At 40.8% G+C, this 14,421-nt stretch overlaps 1 protein-coding gene across 1 annotated transcript; it reads right to left on the reverse strand.

Annotated features, from left to right (window-relative positions):
- Positions 1–1,958: 1,958 nt before the first annotated feature.
- Positions 1,959–12,445, reverse strand: LOC125904415 (uncharacterized). The gene is made up of 13 exons (XM_049601797.1): positions 12,288–12,445; positions 11,082–11,278; positions 10,730–10,867; positions 9,926–10,064; positions 8,738–9,839; positions 8,208–8,349; positions 7,939–8,082; positions 6,795–6,853; positions 5,604–5,794; positions 5,121–5,521; positions 4,628–4,727; positions 3,746–3,950; positions 1,959–2,686 (listed from the first exon to the last, which is right to left on the reverse strand). The coding sequence occupies exons 1-13, from the start codon at positions 12,408–12,410 to the stop codon at positions 2,550–2,552; spliced, it is 3,078 nt and encodes a 1,025-aa protein (XP_049457754.1). The 5' UTR covers positions 12,411–12,445; the 3' UTR covers positions 1,959–2,549.
- Between the last annotated feature and the right edge of the window lie 1,976 nt (positions 12,446–14,421).

The following is a 14,421-nucleotide window of genomic DNA, read 5'->3' on the forward strand; positions in this document are numbered from 1 at the left end:
TGTATTTGTACTTTATGTACTTTTACCCCTACTTTAGCTCTTTGACACAACTGGGTTTTAATTTCAAAAGAAATATATTTCTAATTGAAGTCCTTCTGTTACTGTCAGATTGGTGTAAGTCATATGAACATTTAGTCAATTACTAATACTCATACAAAAGTAATTCCTCTCAGTCATCACTTTTGACTCACTAGAAATGTGTGGTATGACCCTGCTCTCTTCCTGTATTTCTTAAATTTAAATAACAAATGCCAATATAGAGAAATAAAATGTGTTCACAGACAACTACAGTGCACCACAAACGCCCAGACTTTCATTATCGGAGATCTTAATCATTAACCTTAATACCACATCGCCAGGTTTTGAACAGAATAGTAAATGTGATACCAGGTAGACCTGGGGTAGGCAACCTGTGGCTCCGGAGCCACATGTGGCTCTTTAGCCCCTGTCCAGTGGCTCCTTGAGCCTTTGAGAAAAGAATTCTATGGAAATTCATTCTATGAATCAAAATGTTGCTGAACCTCGATAGCAGTGGCTGGTTATCTATGGATGCCAAATCCAAAAAAGTAAATTGAATAAAATAGAGAATGTAGTAGTGCGTGGACAGATTTGTTTGCTCTCACTGCCAGCTCTGCAAAATTTAAGTACCAAATAATCATAAATAGTGCCCTGCACAGTGTCCACCCTTGTGGTAAAACATATTAACAAATGCTTATTTAGACCATAAGTATACACTAATTTAGACTTAATAGGCTATTTACCTTGATTATAAGGCTCAAACATGTTTTGTGGCTCCACACAGGTTTTTTCAAATTATTCTTGGTCAAAAATGGCTCTTTTAATGGCAAAGGTTGCAGACCCCTGAGGTAGACTCAGGCTTTTAGACAAGTGCTATGGTGTAAAACATGCATACATAGCCACAGACCTGCCCATCTCATTCTGACCATGAGAGTGTTCACCCAGTCCCCTCATACAAGACAGCCCAAAAGAGCAGTAAACCCCTGGTTAAATCTATTAACGAAACCACAGAAGCATCATGGGAAATATTTTCTTCAATTTACTTTAATTCAGCTAGTAATAAAAAGTTATATAATACCCTATACTGGTATTGGGTATAGATTAACTGTATTGAACTGCCTGGATTTACTAATCTTATACTTCTACTGTGAAAGCATCATGTGCCATTGGTTTATTTTTTCATGGCACTCAAAGTTGCCTTTTTCTTCTAGATTGCTGCTTGTGAATGGAGTTTTGAAGATGATTTTAATCAGTATGCTACATGCTTGAAGCTTGAGAATTATTGTACCACTTTTGATAAGTTTAGTAGACTATACAGAAGTAATCCCTCTCAATCACCTCTTAGGACCCCCTCAGTGTGTGGTGGTTGATTAATCTAATGAGACTTTACCCTGCCAGTATTTTCTTATTTTCTGTTTATTTTCTGTGTCCGGGACTTTTATTGGCATGTACCCCCACAGCGCCTCAGGTAAGGTTGGGGCTTAATAAAAATGTAGCGATCAGGTGCCATACTGTGAGTAGCAGGCATCCAAGAAGCACAGTGCAGAAAAAATGCAAATATAGCGAGATGAAATGCCAAACAAGAGAGGAATTGGGGTTGGCTTTTACTTTCAATTTCACTGGCAAGCTTGTTTAGAAATGGTAACCGACAATCCTGCATACCTTTAATTTGAGATGCCCCCACAGTACATAAGACAGCAATACATACAAATGTGACAACTTTGTTGTATACTTTTAAAGTTTATAATCTTCCATAACTTCTGCATCAATGCAGATGTCATCATTTGATTGCTGTACAAAGTATGAAACGTGATGAGCTTCAGAACAGGAAATTATTCAAAGTAATGTCTTCTCTACAGACTTGAAACAACATTGGAACAAAAGAATGTGTTGGTGTGGAAGAGAGAAAGAGAATTATTGTGAATAAAAGCAAAAATATATGTAAGAGAATAAATGTTTTTATTGATACATTTAGCAAGTGAATCATAATTGACTTTGGTTAAGCTGTAAAGGGCTTTGACATGTAATGATAACATTTGACACAGGACTGATTATGGTGATTATGACTAGGTAGGACTACATGTATAGATCAAGATACTTGTTTTAAATCATACTGGGATACATAATAGTAGATGCGTTTGAAAAGATAGGGTTACAAGGTTACACTACAAGTGAAAAGTCAGCTAGCAGTTGCAGTACTGGTTGATCATCCTTTCAGTGCTGATTAATATAAAACTTCCTTTCTGGTTAATTGTTCCTCACTAAATATTTTCTGTCATATAGCTGTATTTCTAAAGGTGTAGATATAAAATTAATTCTTTTAACTGCACACATAACTAGATACTTGATAACTCAATCTGATAGTAAAACTAACCAAAAAGCTTTATGTAGTCAAAGCAAAAAGTAATGCTGCACTGCCTTCATTGGGTTAAAAATCTTAATGCATATTGCAGCTCTGTCAATACCTTAATATGTGATGTTACACATGGCAGTATCTAAGACAGAATAGGTGTTTTGCACACACAGCTGTCTTAACTGTCATATCTGGGCAATGGTTGGTATCTGACCCTGGACATTTTGGCTTTGTACATGACCACTGCACTGATCATGCCAACAGCTGCAAGAAGACATCCAGCAATGAATACCAAGTTCAGGTTCAAGTTTATCCCTGGAGAAAAGAGAAGCACAATTTTATTTTCATCTTGTCTGAACTGGGACTCAAATTAGGCAGGTGTGCGGTTAAGACAACATTTCCTGAAAATATGGTCATATGTAAATATACAGTACAGGCCAAAAGTTTGGACACACCTTCTCATTCAATGCCTTTTCTTTATTTTCATGACTATTTACATTGTAGATTCTCACTGAAGGCATCAAAACTATGAATGAACACATGTGGAGTTATGTACTTAACAAAAAAAGGTGAAATAACTGAAAACATGTTTTATATTCTAGTTTCTTCAAAATAGCCACCCTTTGCTCTGATTACTGCTTTGCACACTCTTGGCATTCTCTCCATGAGCTTCAAGAGGTAGTCACCTGAAATGGTTTCCACTTCACAGGTGTGCCTTATCAGGGTTAATTAGTGGAATTTCTTGCTTTATCAATGGGGTTGGGACCATCAGTTGTGTTGTGCAGAAGTCAGGTTAATACACAGCCGACAGCCCTATTGGACAACTGTTAAAATTCATATTATGGCAAGAACCAGTCAGCTAACTAAAGAAAAACGAGTGGCCATCATTACTTTAAGAAATGAAGGTCAGTCAGTCGGCTGTGTATTAACCTGACTTCTGCACAACACAACTGATGGTCCCAACACCATTGATAAAGCAAGAAATTCCACTAATTAACCCTGATAAGGCACACCTGTGAAGTGGAAACCATTTCAGGTGACTACCTCTTGAAGCTCATCGAGAGAATGCCAAGAGTGTGCAAAGCAGTAATCAGAGCAAAGGGTGGCTATTTTGAAGAAACTAGAATATAAAACATGTTTTCAGTTATTTCAGCTTTTTTTGTTAAGTACATAACTCCACATGTGTTCATTCATAGTTTTGATGCCTTCAGTGAGAATCTACAATGTAAATAGTCATGAAAATAAGGAAAACGCATTGAATGAGAAGGTGTGTCCAAACTTTTGGCCTGTACTGTACATAAATGTTATACCTGTCCCATTTTCACTTATAAACATAGTTGTCTATCAAAGACAGAACATTTCCTCTTTTCATACCTGGGTTTCCAGTGCTCTCTGCTGACCTCCTAAAGCGCAGGGGACCCTGGGAAACCAAGTGCCTTAAACTCTGAGTGACAGCCTGTCTCTTGCGGCGGCTTGTGATTAGATTGCCCGGCACTGATACTGAATTGATGCATCCTTGCGAGCACCTGGTGTCGGGGACCCCTGCTTCACACATCATGACCGAACAGCTGATGTACACCTGAATGCAGCAGAACACACTGTCATTTTATCAAGTGCTACATGTTCATTTAAAACATCTTTTTACGAAAGCCACACATCTTAACTCTAAAACAAAATGTGGAACCAAATCTCAGAGAGGCAATAACCATTTTTGAAAACTGATTTAAAAACAAGACAAGTAATACATGCCAGGAACTGGAGTGTGTCAATGAAAATATAAAAAGGGGAAATTGATTATGTTTCTATAAACGATTAAATGGAAAACAGAGACATGTAAAAGTCTACATGTTTTGTTACACTCGCACTGGTTATATTTGATCTGCTTCATCTTTTTGAGCAACCTTTTAATGTTGATAAATTGCTTATTTCGGATTGGTCCACCAACTTCTCATAGAATTATTTTTATATCTTTTGATCTATTTTCTTTCCTATTTTACTTTTTTTTTTGCAATAATACTTTGGAGAATGTTTAGTTTATACCAGTTATTGACATGATAAGCATGTCAGGTGTTTAGAGATTTATTTCTCTTTTTTTGATTGGCTGTTACACCCTGTGGCTTCAGTATAAAGATGTGTTGTTTCACATTGTGTACACATAAAAAGAGCAAATTATAATTTGGACCTATTCATTGAAACATTTAGGAATATTACAGAGACAATTTTAGTCCCTTGGTTCAGTCTAACCACATTCTTTACCTGGTCATACATGCCGATGAACTTGAAGGCCTCCATGCTGAACCGGAATTCTCTATCATGGGAGGATGGATGGACAACAACAGTCGGGTCCACATTACACCTAGTCATAGCAAAACAAACAAACAAAAAGGTAAGAAATATTGCTTCTGTAACTGGTGGGTGCTGTATAGGGGCTGAGGTATTGTCCTATTAAAGGTATTTACATGATCAGGATGATAAAGATGAAGTAAGTGAAGCACTGAGTTTTGCATCCTGACATTGTCATACTGCAGAGATGAGCCTCCATGGTAAGAGGAGATAATCACCTGCAGTGTGAAACACTGCAGATGATTATCTGCAGTGTGAAACACTGCAGATAATGTGAAACACTTGGATGGAAGACAGAGGGACACATCATTTTCATCAGTCTCACTTACCTCTGATATAAAAGACAACAAATTACAAATACATTGTTCTGTTCTGTGTTGCCACTTGGTGGTGTACTCATACCTACCCGTTTTCAATGATGGAGTAGGTTGGCTGGTAGTTTGGGTTGTCATATGGTGCAGCTCTGCAGGACTCCACAAACAGCTCGGTGTTGTTGACTGTGGAGGTGGCCTCTATCTGCATGTGAATCTCGCTCCCTACGTCATACTCCAGAGGGTATGAATTTGGATCAACCATGGTTCGGTATTGGTTGGTGGGATAGAATTCAAATTGGTAGGTGAAAGTGCCAAAGCCCGTCTCATGCACTGTGACATTCTTCCTGTGCACTGAGAAGCTCTGTGTCACATTTCCACGTCTGGGGTACTTGCAGGAGAACTGCACCTCCACCATGTGTTTCCTGGTGATTAGATCTCCTATGTTGTCAAGTGTGGTGATTTCATTCTTGAAAGTTAGGTCGTCTTCATCTTCCTGCAGAGTTAAAGGTTATCAGTCATACAACTAATGAAAACAACACTAATAACGGGTGACAGAACAAATGACCCTGCGTTACCTCTATCTGAGTGCCACAAGCATTGAGGGGGACCACAGCAATAATGTGAGTGCTGTTGGAGTTTGTCTGGAGGCTGCAGGCTGTGTTGACAGGATCATTAAGTCGCAAATGATCTTCATGGAGTCGAGGGAAGGAAGCTTTTTCAACCTCGACTGTCATTGTGGACTCATCGCAGATCACATTGGCTTTAACTAGAGCAAGATATGTATACATATATATTGAAACAATTTTGAAAAATGCTCCCTGCTTAAAAACTGTGTATATCTTTTACAAAATCAAAATCAAAAAAGCATATTTTTCCTCTTACCAGTAGTGCTATTTATCAGTCGAGATTGTTTTGGTGTGAGTTGCCAAGTGTTGGAGATATCAGCTGCAGAATGGAACTAGATTGCACTCGGCTTGTGGTGCTTAAAACATAAGGATAAATCCATTTGAAAAACTCAACAGCAATGTCTCTTTCCTAAAATCATGACCTGTGAGCAGTTTTATGTTGGAACTATTTTCTTTCACCTAGCAGAAGGAAGTGTGCCGCTATGCCAGGATTAAAGGCTACTGCTAGCTCACCTGAGCTAGCTAACTTTACAGCTCAGCAGTGGAGGACACCATTAATGTTTACATCTCTTGTTGTCTGCATGGGGAAAGAAAATAGGTCCTACACAAAACTGCTGACAACAAGGTCTGTGTATTATCTTGAGTAACTGGGTCAGGATTTCTGGAAAGAGACATTGCTGTTGAGTTTTTTAAATGGATTTATCCTTATTTTTTAAGCCATGCGCAATCTAGTTCCATTATACTGGAAAGAAGGCAGATATCTCTGTGGCTGATATCTTCAACACTCAGCACCTCACACCAAAAATATCTAGTTGGATAAACAGCACTACAGATAAGAAAAAAAAAATTGATTTTGAGGTGAACTGTTCCTTTATATTTTAGAAGCTATACACAGTTTTAAGCACAATGACCTTTAAACAAAACTTTTGACTTGAAAATATTGGGAATGTCATTTAGATAATATTTACTTTTCTCTGATACATGTTGCATGCTTACTATTTGTCTGTTGTAACTAGGAAGTAAGCAGGTGTTTATTAGCAGAATATCGAGGACACCGCCACTACATTTGGTGAAAGTATACACCATCACAGCTGTACTTACACTACAAAATGTTAACATTAAAGTAGCCTTGTGACTCACCCAGCTCCCTATGGACCTCCACCAGAACACACCTCATCTCAGACTGATAGACCCGAGACCTGAAAGGCATAAGTCAACATTGATTTAACACTTTAAATGAGGACCTGCAAGTCCTAAAATTATTACTGCTGTTTGTCACAGTGTCTCCTGGATTACGGCTGTCAGCCAGGTTGTTTGTTTTCCTTCCCCTCCCCCCTCCCCCCTCACTCTGCATTCTTCCACACCATTCCCTCCATTCATTCCTTATTGAACTTACGTAATAAAGACTGCTAACCTGCCATTGTCTGCCTCTGGGTTCTTCTGCACTAGCTGTGACACTGTTTTTGTTGCCTAATTACAATTACACTGACAAAAGTGTATATGTTCACTTTAATGTAGGGTAAAAAAAAAGATTTGACAATTTGTCTGATTTCTTGATGTTCCTGTGTTATGTATTATGTATAGTAGTGAAGGCTATTTTCCAGCAATCCTGATAAACAGTAGGGTATAGCAGTACTTTAGTGATGATTAGTTTGAGTTTGAAAATGCAGAAGGTATCAGCTTTTGAATTTTTTTTTTTTTACTTTTGATGCACATTTTCATCTGACATCACATTTTTAATGAATACAGTGAATGATTTTAAATTGGCAGTTTGATAACTTTCTTATTTGTTCATAGCTTTCTTGATTTTAATCTCTCAGGATCAGTTATAATATGAGTAGTGTGCTGCTCTAACTTGTTACTTAGACATGTAGTTCACAAAACACCAAACACACAGAAATGTTTCTTTGGGTGCTTTCATACCAAACCTGTTTGGTTCGGTTAAAACAAACTCAGGTCTGTTTGCACGGTTAGTGTGGTTCATTTACTCCACTTGGTGTGTTTGCAAAAAGTCAGTGTGAACAGGAACTGAACCAAAGCTAAAATGCAACGATGCATCCTTTTTTCCCTCTGGTGCGACCAAATGAACCCAACTCATGTGTGAAAGCGCCCTTACTCTGAATATGGATTTGGAGTGGTTATGGTGATGGTAGCTGTGATGGTGTGTGGCATGATCAGTGGTTACAGTGGAGCTGTAAAATGTGCAAAAGGTGAAATGGTGTTGTGACACAGACACATACACACGTATTAATTCTATCACAATGGAAAGGAACCCTCGCCTCACCCAGTCACTGATTCAACAGCAAAGCAGATGGGGAAATGTTCTCCCACGTCATCTGGTACAGGCGTCCACCTAATGACAAACTCGCCATGTGTGTTCCTGTGCTTGCTGATATTCAGTGGTCCACTGATGATGACATTATTTATTCTGTATGAAAACAAAATAAAGAAACCAGATATTTCCTCCTTATTACTGATGTTATCCTACTCGCTGAAATGATGACAATGTTTTGCTGCCACAAGTAAACACTGATCACATAGATTCTCACTTACATTCCATATGTAGCTAGTGCCTTGACCCTGAGCTCTACTTCTTTGTTGGCCTCTACTTGAAAGCGTGCTCCATTATTAGGTGTTGGATGCACAAGCTTTGGCAAGTAAAGCCCCTCCTGACATGAGGGAGCAGCTGGGTCCACTGGAGTTAAAAAAAAACCCAACAAAACAGATTTATTGAAATTCTTAAGTGCAGAAACTGTTGTATTCTGGCCACACTGAGCCACCAAGTGATGCTTTAGCAAGTGTTTTGGATTATCTGTCAAAAGTAACATTTCTGCTGTAACATTAGGCTGTACCTAACATCACACAAAGGCCAAGTTCTTTTTCCTAGAATTTGGGTGGCTTGACTGCTATTGACTAAATAAATAAAACGTTAGAAGTCTATCTATCTATCTATCTATCTTACCATGACATTTTCAACCCAATTTAGCTAGTGCAGCATCACATTTTTGCTGTAATGTGATAAGTACATTGATTCATAGAAACTGTGGTCTGACAGTAATGAGGACAGATAAAATCAGACTCACCAAGAAAGGAGAACTGCAACGTTTGTTGGCTGAGTGGGTGTTCAGGGCTGGTTGCAGGTGTTCTTGGGGTTGTAGTCCACCATGGGGTTGTAAAATGCCACCACCACCATGGGTGTGTGTGTCTGTGTGTTGGTGTAGTTGTGGGATGCCACCACCATGGGGTTGTGGGTCTTGGTGTAGTTGTGGGATGCCACCACCATGGGTTTGTGGGTCTCGGTGTAGTTGTAGTATGCCACCACCATGGGGTTGTAGAATGCCACCATCGCCATGGGGTTGTGGGTCTTGGTGTAGTTGTGGGATGCCACCACCATGGGGTTGTGGGTCTCGGTGTAGTTGTAGGATGCCAGTGCCATGGGGTTGTGGGTCTTGGTGTAGTTGTAGTATGCCACCACCATGGGGTTGTAGAATGCCACCATCGCCATGGGGTTGTGGGTCTTGGTGTGGTTGTGGTTGTAGTATGCCAAGGCCACCATGGGGTTGTAGAATGCCACCACCGCCATGGGGTTGTGGGTCTTGGTGTGGTTGTGGTTGTAGTATGCCAAGGCCACCATGGGGTCGTAGAATGCCACCACCGCCATGGGGTTGTGGGTCTTTGTGTGGTTGTAGTATGCCAAGACCACGATGGGGTTGTAGAATGCCACCACCGCCATGGGGTTGTGGGTCTTGGTGTGGTTGTGGTTGTAGTATGCCAAGGCCACCATGGGGTCGTAGAATGCCACCACCGCCATGGGGTTGTGGGTCTTGGTGTGGTTGTGGTTGTAGTATGCCAAGGCCACCATGGGGTCGTAGAATGCCACCACCGCCATGAGGTTGTGGGTCTTGATGTGGTTGTGGTGGGAGGAGTTGTATAATGCCACCACCTTGCGGTTGGGTATCTTGGCGAGGCTGTGGTGGGCAGTGAGGTATAATGCCACCCCCATGGGGTAGTTGCATGATAGTAGGATCGTTTCTTCCTGCTCACAGCCAGTGGAATCTTGGCGACTCGGGATCCATCACTGTAGGCCAGAGTGATGGGGTTTTGTGGGAAGTCCTCCACCACCATCTCAAATCCATAAATATTGTTGTTGGCACTGGCAGAGCGGTAGTGTAATGAGCAAGAACCCTAAGAAGGTGAACATGAGGTAGTTAAGTGCGGCAAACCTAGTTCTGTATTGTACAGTGGTTTAGGAAATTAATTTTTCAACTAACCTGATCTAAATCAAAGCCTGAAGGCTGGTCACACGTGCTACACTCTATGTTTCTTATATTTCCATATCTGCATCGAACATTGTCACCATCAGGATCAGAGGACATCAGCTTGTATGTCCGTGGGCAGTTCTGTGGAACCCTTCATAGACACATAGACAAGAGTTAGTGGCAGTCTCAAAGGATCCTTTACACAAAAGCATCAAATTAGCAGAGTTACAAACATGGGGTCTGGATAGTAATAAATGATAACAGGAAAAGCAGGAAGTAATACAAAGCCACTGACATGCTAGTAATGGTGTAATGGAGTTCAGAAGAACAAATACTTTTAGTGTAATTCATATTGAAAAAAGAAGGAAATTATTTTATTGTTTGGTGGAAAAAAACCTCTAACTTTATTTTTTCAGACATCTATGTATTTCCCCAAGTACTACAGTAAGTCAGAGTAAGTGAACACCCTTTTTATAAGATCAAAACATGAATTTTAAGCCACTAATTTGTGTGTGATTGTGTATTTCCAAATTATTCTGATGGCATATGTTTTTGTTTGACATGCTGTAGTGAAAAAAATGTTGACTGGGACCGCTACTGCTGCCACAGTGTCTTTTTTTGTACTACCACTGAGGGGCGACAAAGTAGCATGTTTTCTACAGACTCTTCAGAAACAGATGAATTGTGGTGAGCCAAATCATTTGGTGCGAACTGCCCGCCTCTCGCCCGATGTAAGCTGGGATAGGCTCCAGCCTCCCCGCGACCCTCAAGAGAATAAGCGATTAGAAAATGGATGGATGGATGCAGGGGACTTACCGTAGGAAAGGTAGAATTCCAATGTCTGGTGAATTGTTTGGTTTTCCAGTGTCAGATCTTGATCCCAAATCCACTGAGGTTAGTTGTCTTGTATCACTGAGCCCGTTCCGCGTTCTGACCCAACAACAGCCGATTTGCCTGGTATATGTGGAAACAAAAGTCTTGAAATACTGCATCTAACAGCTGCTACTTTTATTATAACCAGAGCCACAACAACTACAATTATGTGCAACTGGATGACTTTATGTAGGGTTGATGAATAAAATGATGCTGTACAAACTGTATTCAATGTATACATGCTATATATATATATATATATATATGTACATTTGAAGTCAAACTAAAAGCTCACCGCAATTGAAAGGGTTTGTCACTTGGGACATTTCTGGTAATGACTCTTTCAGTTTCACACCAGTCTTGTCCTGATGCATAGTTTCTGCTGTCAATTACACCTTGTTGATTTATGGTTCTAGAGCCACAGTTGCCAGTGTAACAGTTCCAGGTGGTGTATCTACAGCCATCATAGGTTTCCCTGCTACGAAATTTCACCTGTGGAAAAAGATCATACAGTTAGATATGGTTCTTCTACCACAGCTGAGGACATTTTTGTAAATTACATATCTGTATATTTTAACACACCTGTGATATCACTCCTATCCATTTTGAGGAGGTGTTAACAACAGCAAATGTAGCTGAAGTCCATATATTAGTTACAAAATACAGTTATATTTAAAATCATAAAACCAGTGATATTGCAATATGTCAAGGACTTTTAGAAATAGTCTAAATAGGGTAAAGATACATCTAAAGCAAGACTGAAAGTCAATCGTTTTCAGCCACTGGGAAATTCCACAGCATTTTTCTTTTACCATGAACAGCTATATATAATTTTACATGCATATATCAATCAAAGAAGGTTACAAGGTATTACAACATAAAATAATTCATGGTGTACTCAAGGTAACCTGATATAAGTGAGAATGTACAATACAACTAAGACAAACAACAAGACTAAGATAATAAATTAAACAAATTTGTTTTACATTCATCCCGTGTGCAATTGTTACTCCCAGACATAAAGAAATGTGGGTATACAGTTGGTACATGTCGCACCAAAAACCCCTATTGAGGTGTGATAGGCATCTGCTGTGGACACGTGTATGTAAAATAAACTTCAAGCACTAATTAAAAAATATGTTTTTATAGGTTGCTCTCTACACCTTAAGGAGTAAAAAATTCAAATTCAAAAGTTAAAAAGGTTGCCCCCTTTAACAAGATCTTAAGGGATGCAGCGTGCAAGCAGTATCAGTATCAGATATAGTTTGACCCTTTCAGAAAGGAAGATAATCATAATAAATAACACTGCATTTTATCTAGCTCTGTTTATGCACTCAAAGATGCTTTACAACATGAAAAGATTTTAAAAAAGGAAGGCAAATTAGATTTTTTTTTAAAACAAATCAAGGTAAAAGACATTTAATAAATTGCATTACTGCAACTGAAATTAATGTAAAATGTTCTATATTCTACCAGAATAATCACAGAAATGAGCTCTCACCCTAAAGGTTCCATCAGGATTTCTTCCTTTGAAGCTGAAGCCTTTGTACCCCCCTTGCTGATGTGATGCAGATGCCAGTGAGACCAGGAGCAGCTGAAGCAGAAGCACCAGCGTGAAGGCCATGCTGCCTCAAACTCACCTCTGTCTCGAGGTTCTCTGCAGCTCACATCCACCCGCAGCATTTTTATATACGCTCGCCAGAGAGGCTGGTGACAGTCCTGCCAAGTTTAATAGAATGTGCATTGTGTTTCACAACAACAGGTCAGCTGAAAAACTGGTTTCAGAAAGCATACAAGATCAAAAACATTTTACTCTGTACACACGTACAACAATACCATGTGAAAATACCATGCTATTGAAACAACTTATGCAGGACAAGGAGTGTTTCCTGGCAGCATGCAGACATGCTGTTCTCGTTGCACGTTATGGAACCGAAACCTAAGCACAATCATTTACTTTACAGCCGACAGAACTTAATTTGGTATATTGTCATAAAAATGTTGAAAAACATGTTTGAAGGAGTTTTTTCCTTCAAATTAAAAATTTAAATGAATAAAACCTTTCTGATGCCTTATTTTCCAAGGTAGGTAGGTACTTTATTAATCCCCTTGAGGAGAGATTTCAGCGCCACAGCAGCCATTTTTTTACAGTCTGCAAATCATGTTTATGTTTTGAATTTGTGTTTTGGCCTGTTGCGCCACCCACCGCCGTCTACCAGTCACGCAGTCAGTGGAGTCTCAGCATCAGTTACAGTTACGACTGAGCTACAGCAGCATGGCAAGCAGCATTAGCAGTGTCCCAGTACATAGCATTAGCAGCCGGCTCCTCCTCAGCTGTATCTCGGCAGCAGCGTTAGCAGCAGAGAAGCTGGACTTGCTCGAACTGGAAAACTGAAGATCAAGGACACGGCGACGCGGCCCTGCCACGGCAGCCGCCCGTGGGCAAACAAATCAGTTTCCAGCATGCCACTGTCCACCAACCTCGAATCTGTAGGGGAGGGGGGGCAGACACGACTCGTGGCAGTATTTTGAATTTGAGTGCAGTAACCGTTTTGGCAACATTCTTACATACAGCGCCTTTAAGGCAGTGGGCAAAAAGGAGCATCTATGTCTCTCTGTGGAACACCTAGCCAGGATAAACCGGTTGATCAAAGAGCTTCTCTGCCTGGTCAGGATGTCATGTAGTGGGTGGGAGTGGTTGTCCACGATGGTCAAAAGCATCTGTAACATCCTCCTTTCAGTCACCACACTCACTGGATCTAATCTGGTCCCAAGGACAGACCCGGCCTTCTTCAGCAGCTTATTGATCTTGTTTTCCTCTGCAGCCTTCATGCCGTTGCCCCAGCACGATAGTGCGAAGAACAGCGCGCTCCCCACCACTGAATGGTAGAAGGCACTCAGCATTGGAGCAGAGATATCAAATGACCTGAGCCTTCTCAGGAAGTGGAGGCAGCTCTGGCCCTTTTTGTATACTGCCAGTGTGTTCTCCCTCCAGTCCAGCCTGGGGAGATTGGTGTTTTTTTCTTCTTAAAGTCAATTACCATCTCTTTGGTTTTCTTTATGTTGAGATGCAGATGGTTCTGTCTGCACCAGTCTGCGAAGTCATTGACTAGACCTCTGTACTCCCCCTCCTGTCCCTCTCCAACACATTCAACAATCACAGAGTCATCTGCGTACTTCTGGAGGTGGTATAACTCTGAGCTGTAACTGAAGTCAGATGTGTAGAGGTTCAACAGGAAGGGAGCTAGGACAGTCCCTTGGGGGGCCCCTGTGCTACTGACCAGTGTACGAGACACACAGTCTTGCTGCCGCACATACTGCAGTCTGCCGGTCAAGTAGTCAGTAGTTCAGGCCACCAGGGGGCCATCTACCTGCATGGCCAGCATCTTCTCGCAGTTGCAGGGGCTGGATGGTGTTAAAAGCACTCAAAAAATCACAGAAAATGAGTCTCAGAGCACTGCCTGCCGTCTCTAGATGGGAGTGGGCCCAGTGGAGCAGGTAGATGATGGTATCTTCCACTCCCATATTTGCCTGGAAGCCAAACTGCAGGGGGTCTTGGTAGTCCTTCAACAGGGGTCGCAGATGAGCCAGTACGTGCCCCTCCAGGACCTTCATGGGTTAGGAAATTAACACCA

This window comes from Epinephelus fuscoguttatus, linkage group LG2 (assembly GCF_011397635.1).
Source record: "Epinephelus fuscoguttatus linkage group LG2, E.fuscoguttatus.final_Chr_v1".
NCBI classification, from domain to species: Eukaryota; Metazoa; Chordata; class Actinopteri; order Perciformes; family Serranidae; genus Epinephelus; species Epinephelus fuscoguttatus.

What these genes read in the sequence shown, in the direction of transcription:
- LOC125904415 (XM_049601797.1), bottom strand. Translation starts at nt 12,410, where the DNA reads ATGGCCTTCACGCTGGTGCTTCTGCTTCAGCTGCTCCTGGTCTCACTG. An exon ending in CTTGTGGCACTCAGATAGAG is followed by an intron (nt 5,522 to 5,603) that starts GTAACGCAGGGT and finishes TTAACTCTGCAG; the next exon opens with GAAGATGAAGACGACCTAAC. An exon ending in AGAGAGCACTGGAAACCCAG is followed by an intron (nt 2,687 to 3,745) that starts GTATGAAAAGAG and finishes TCTTTTCTCCAG; the next exon opens with GGATAAACTTGAACCTGAAC.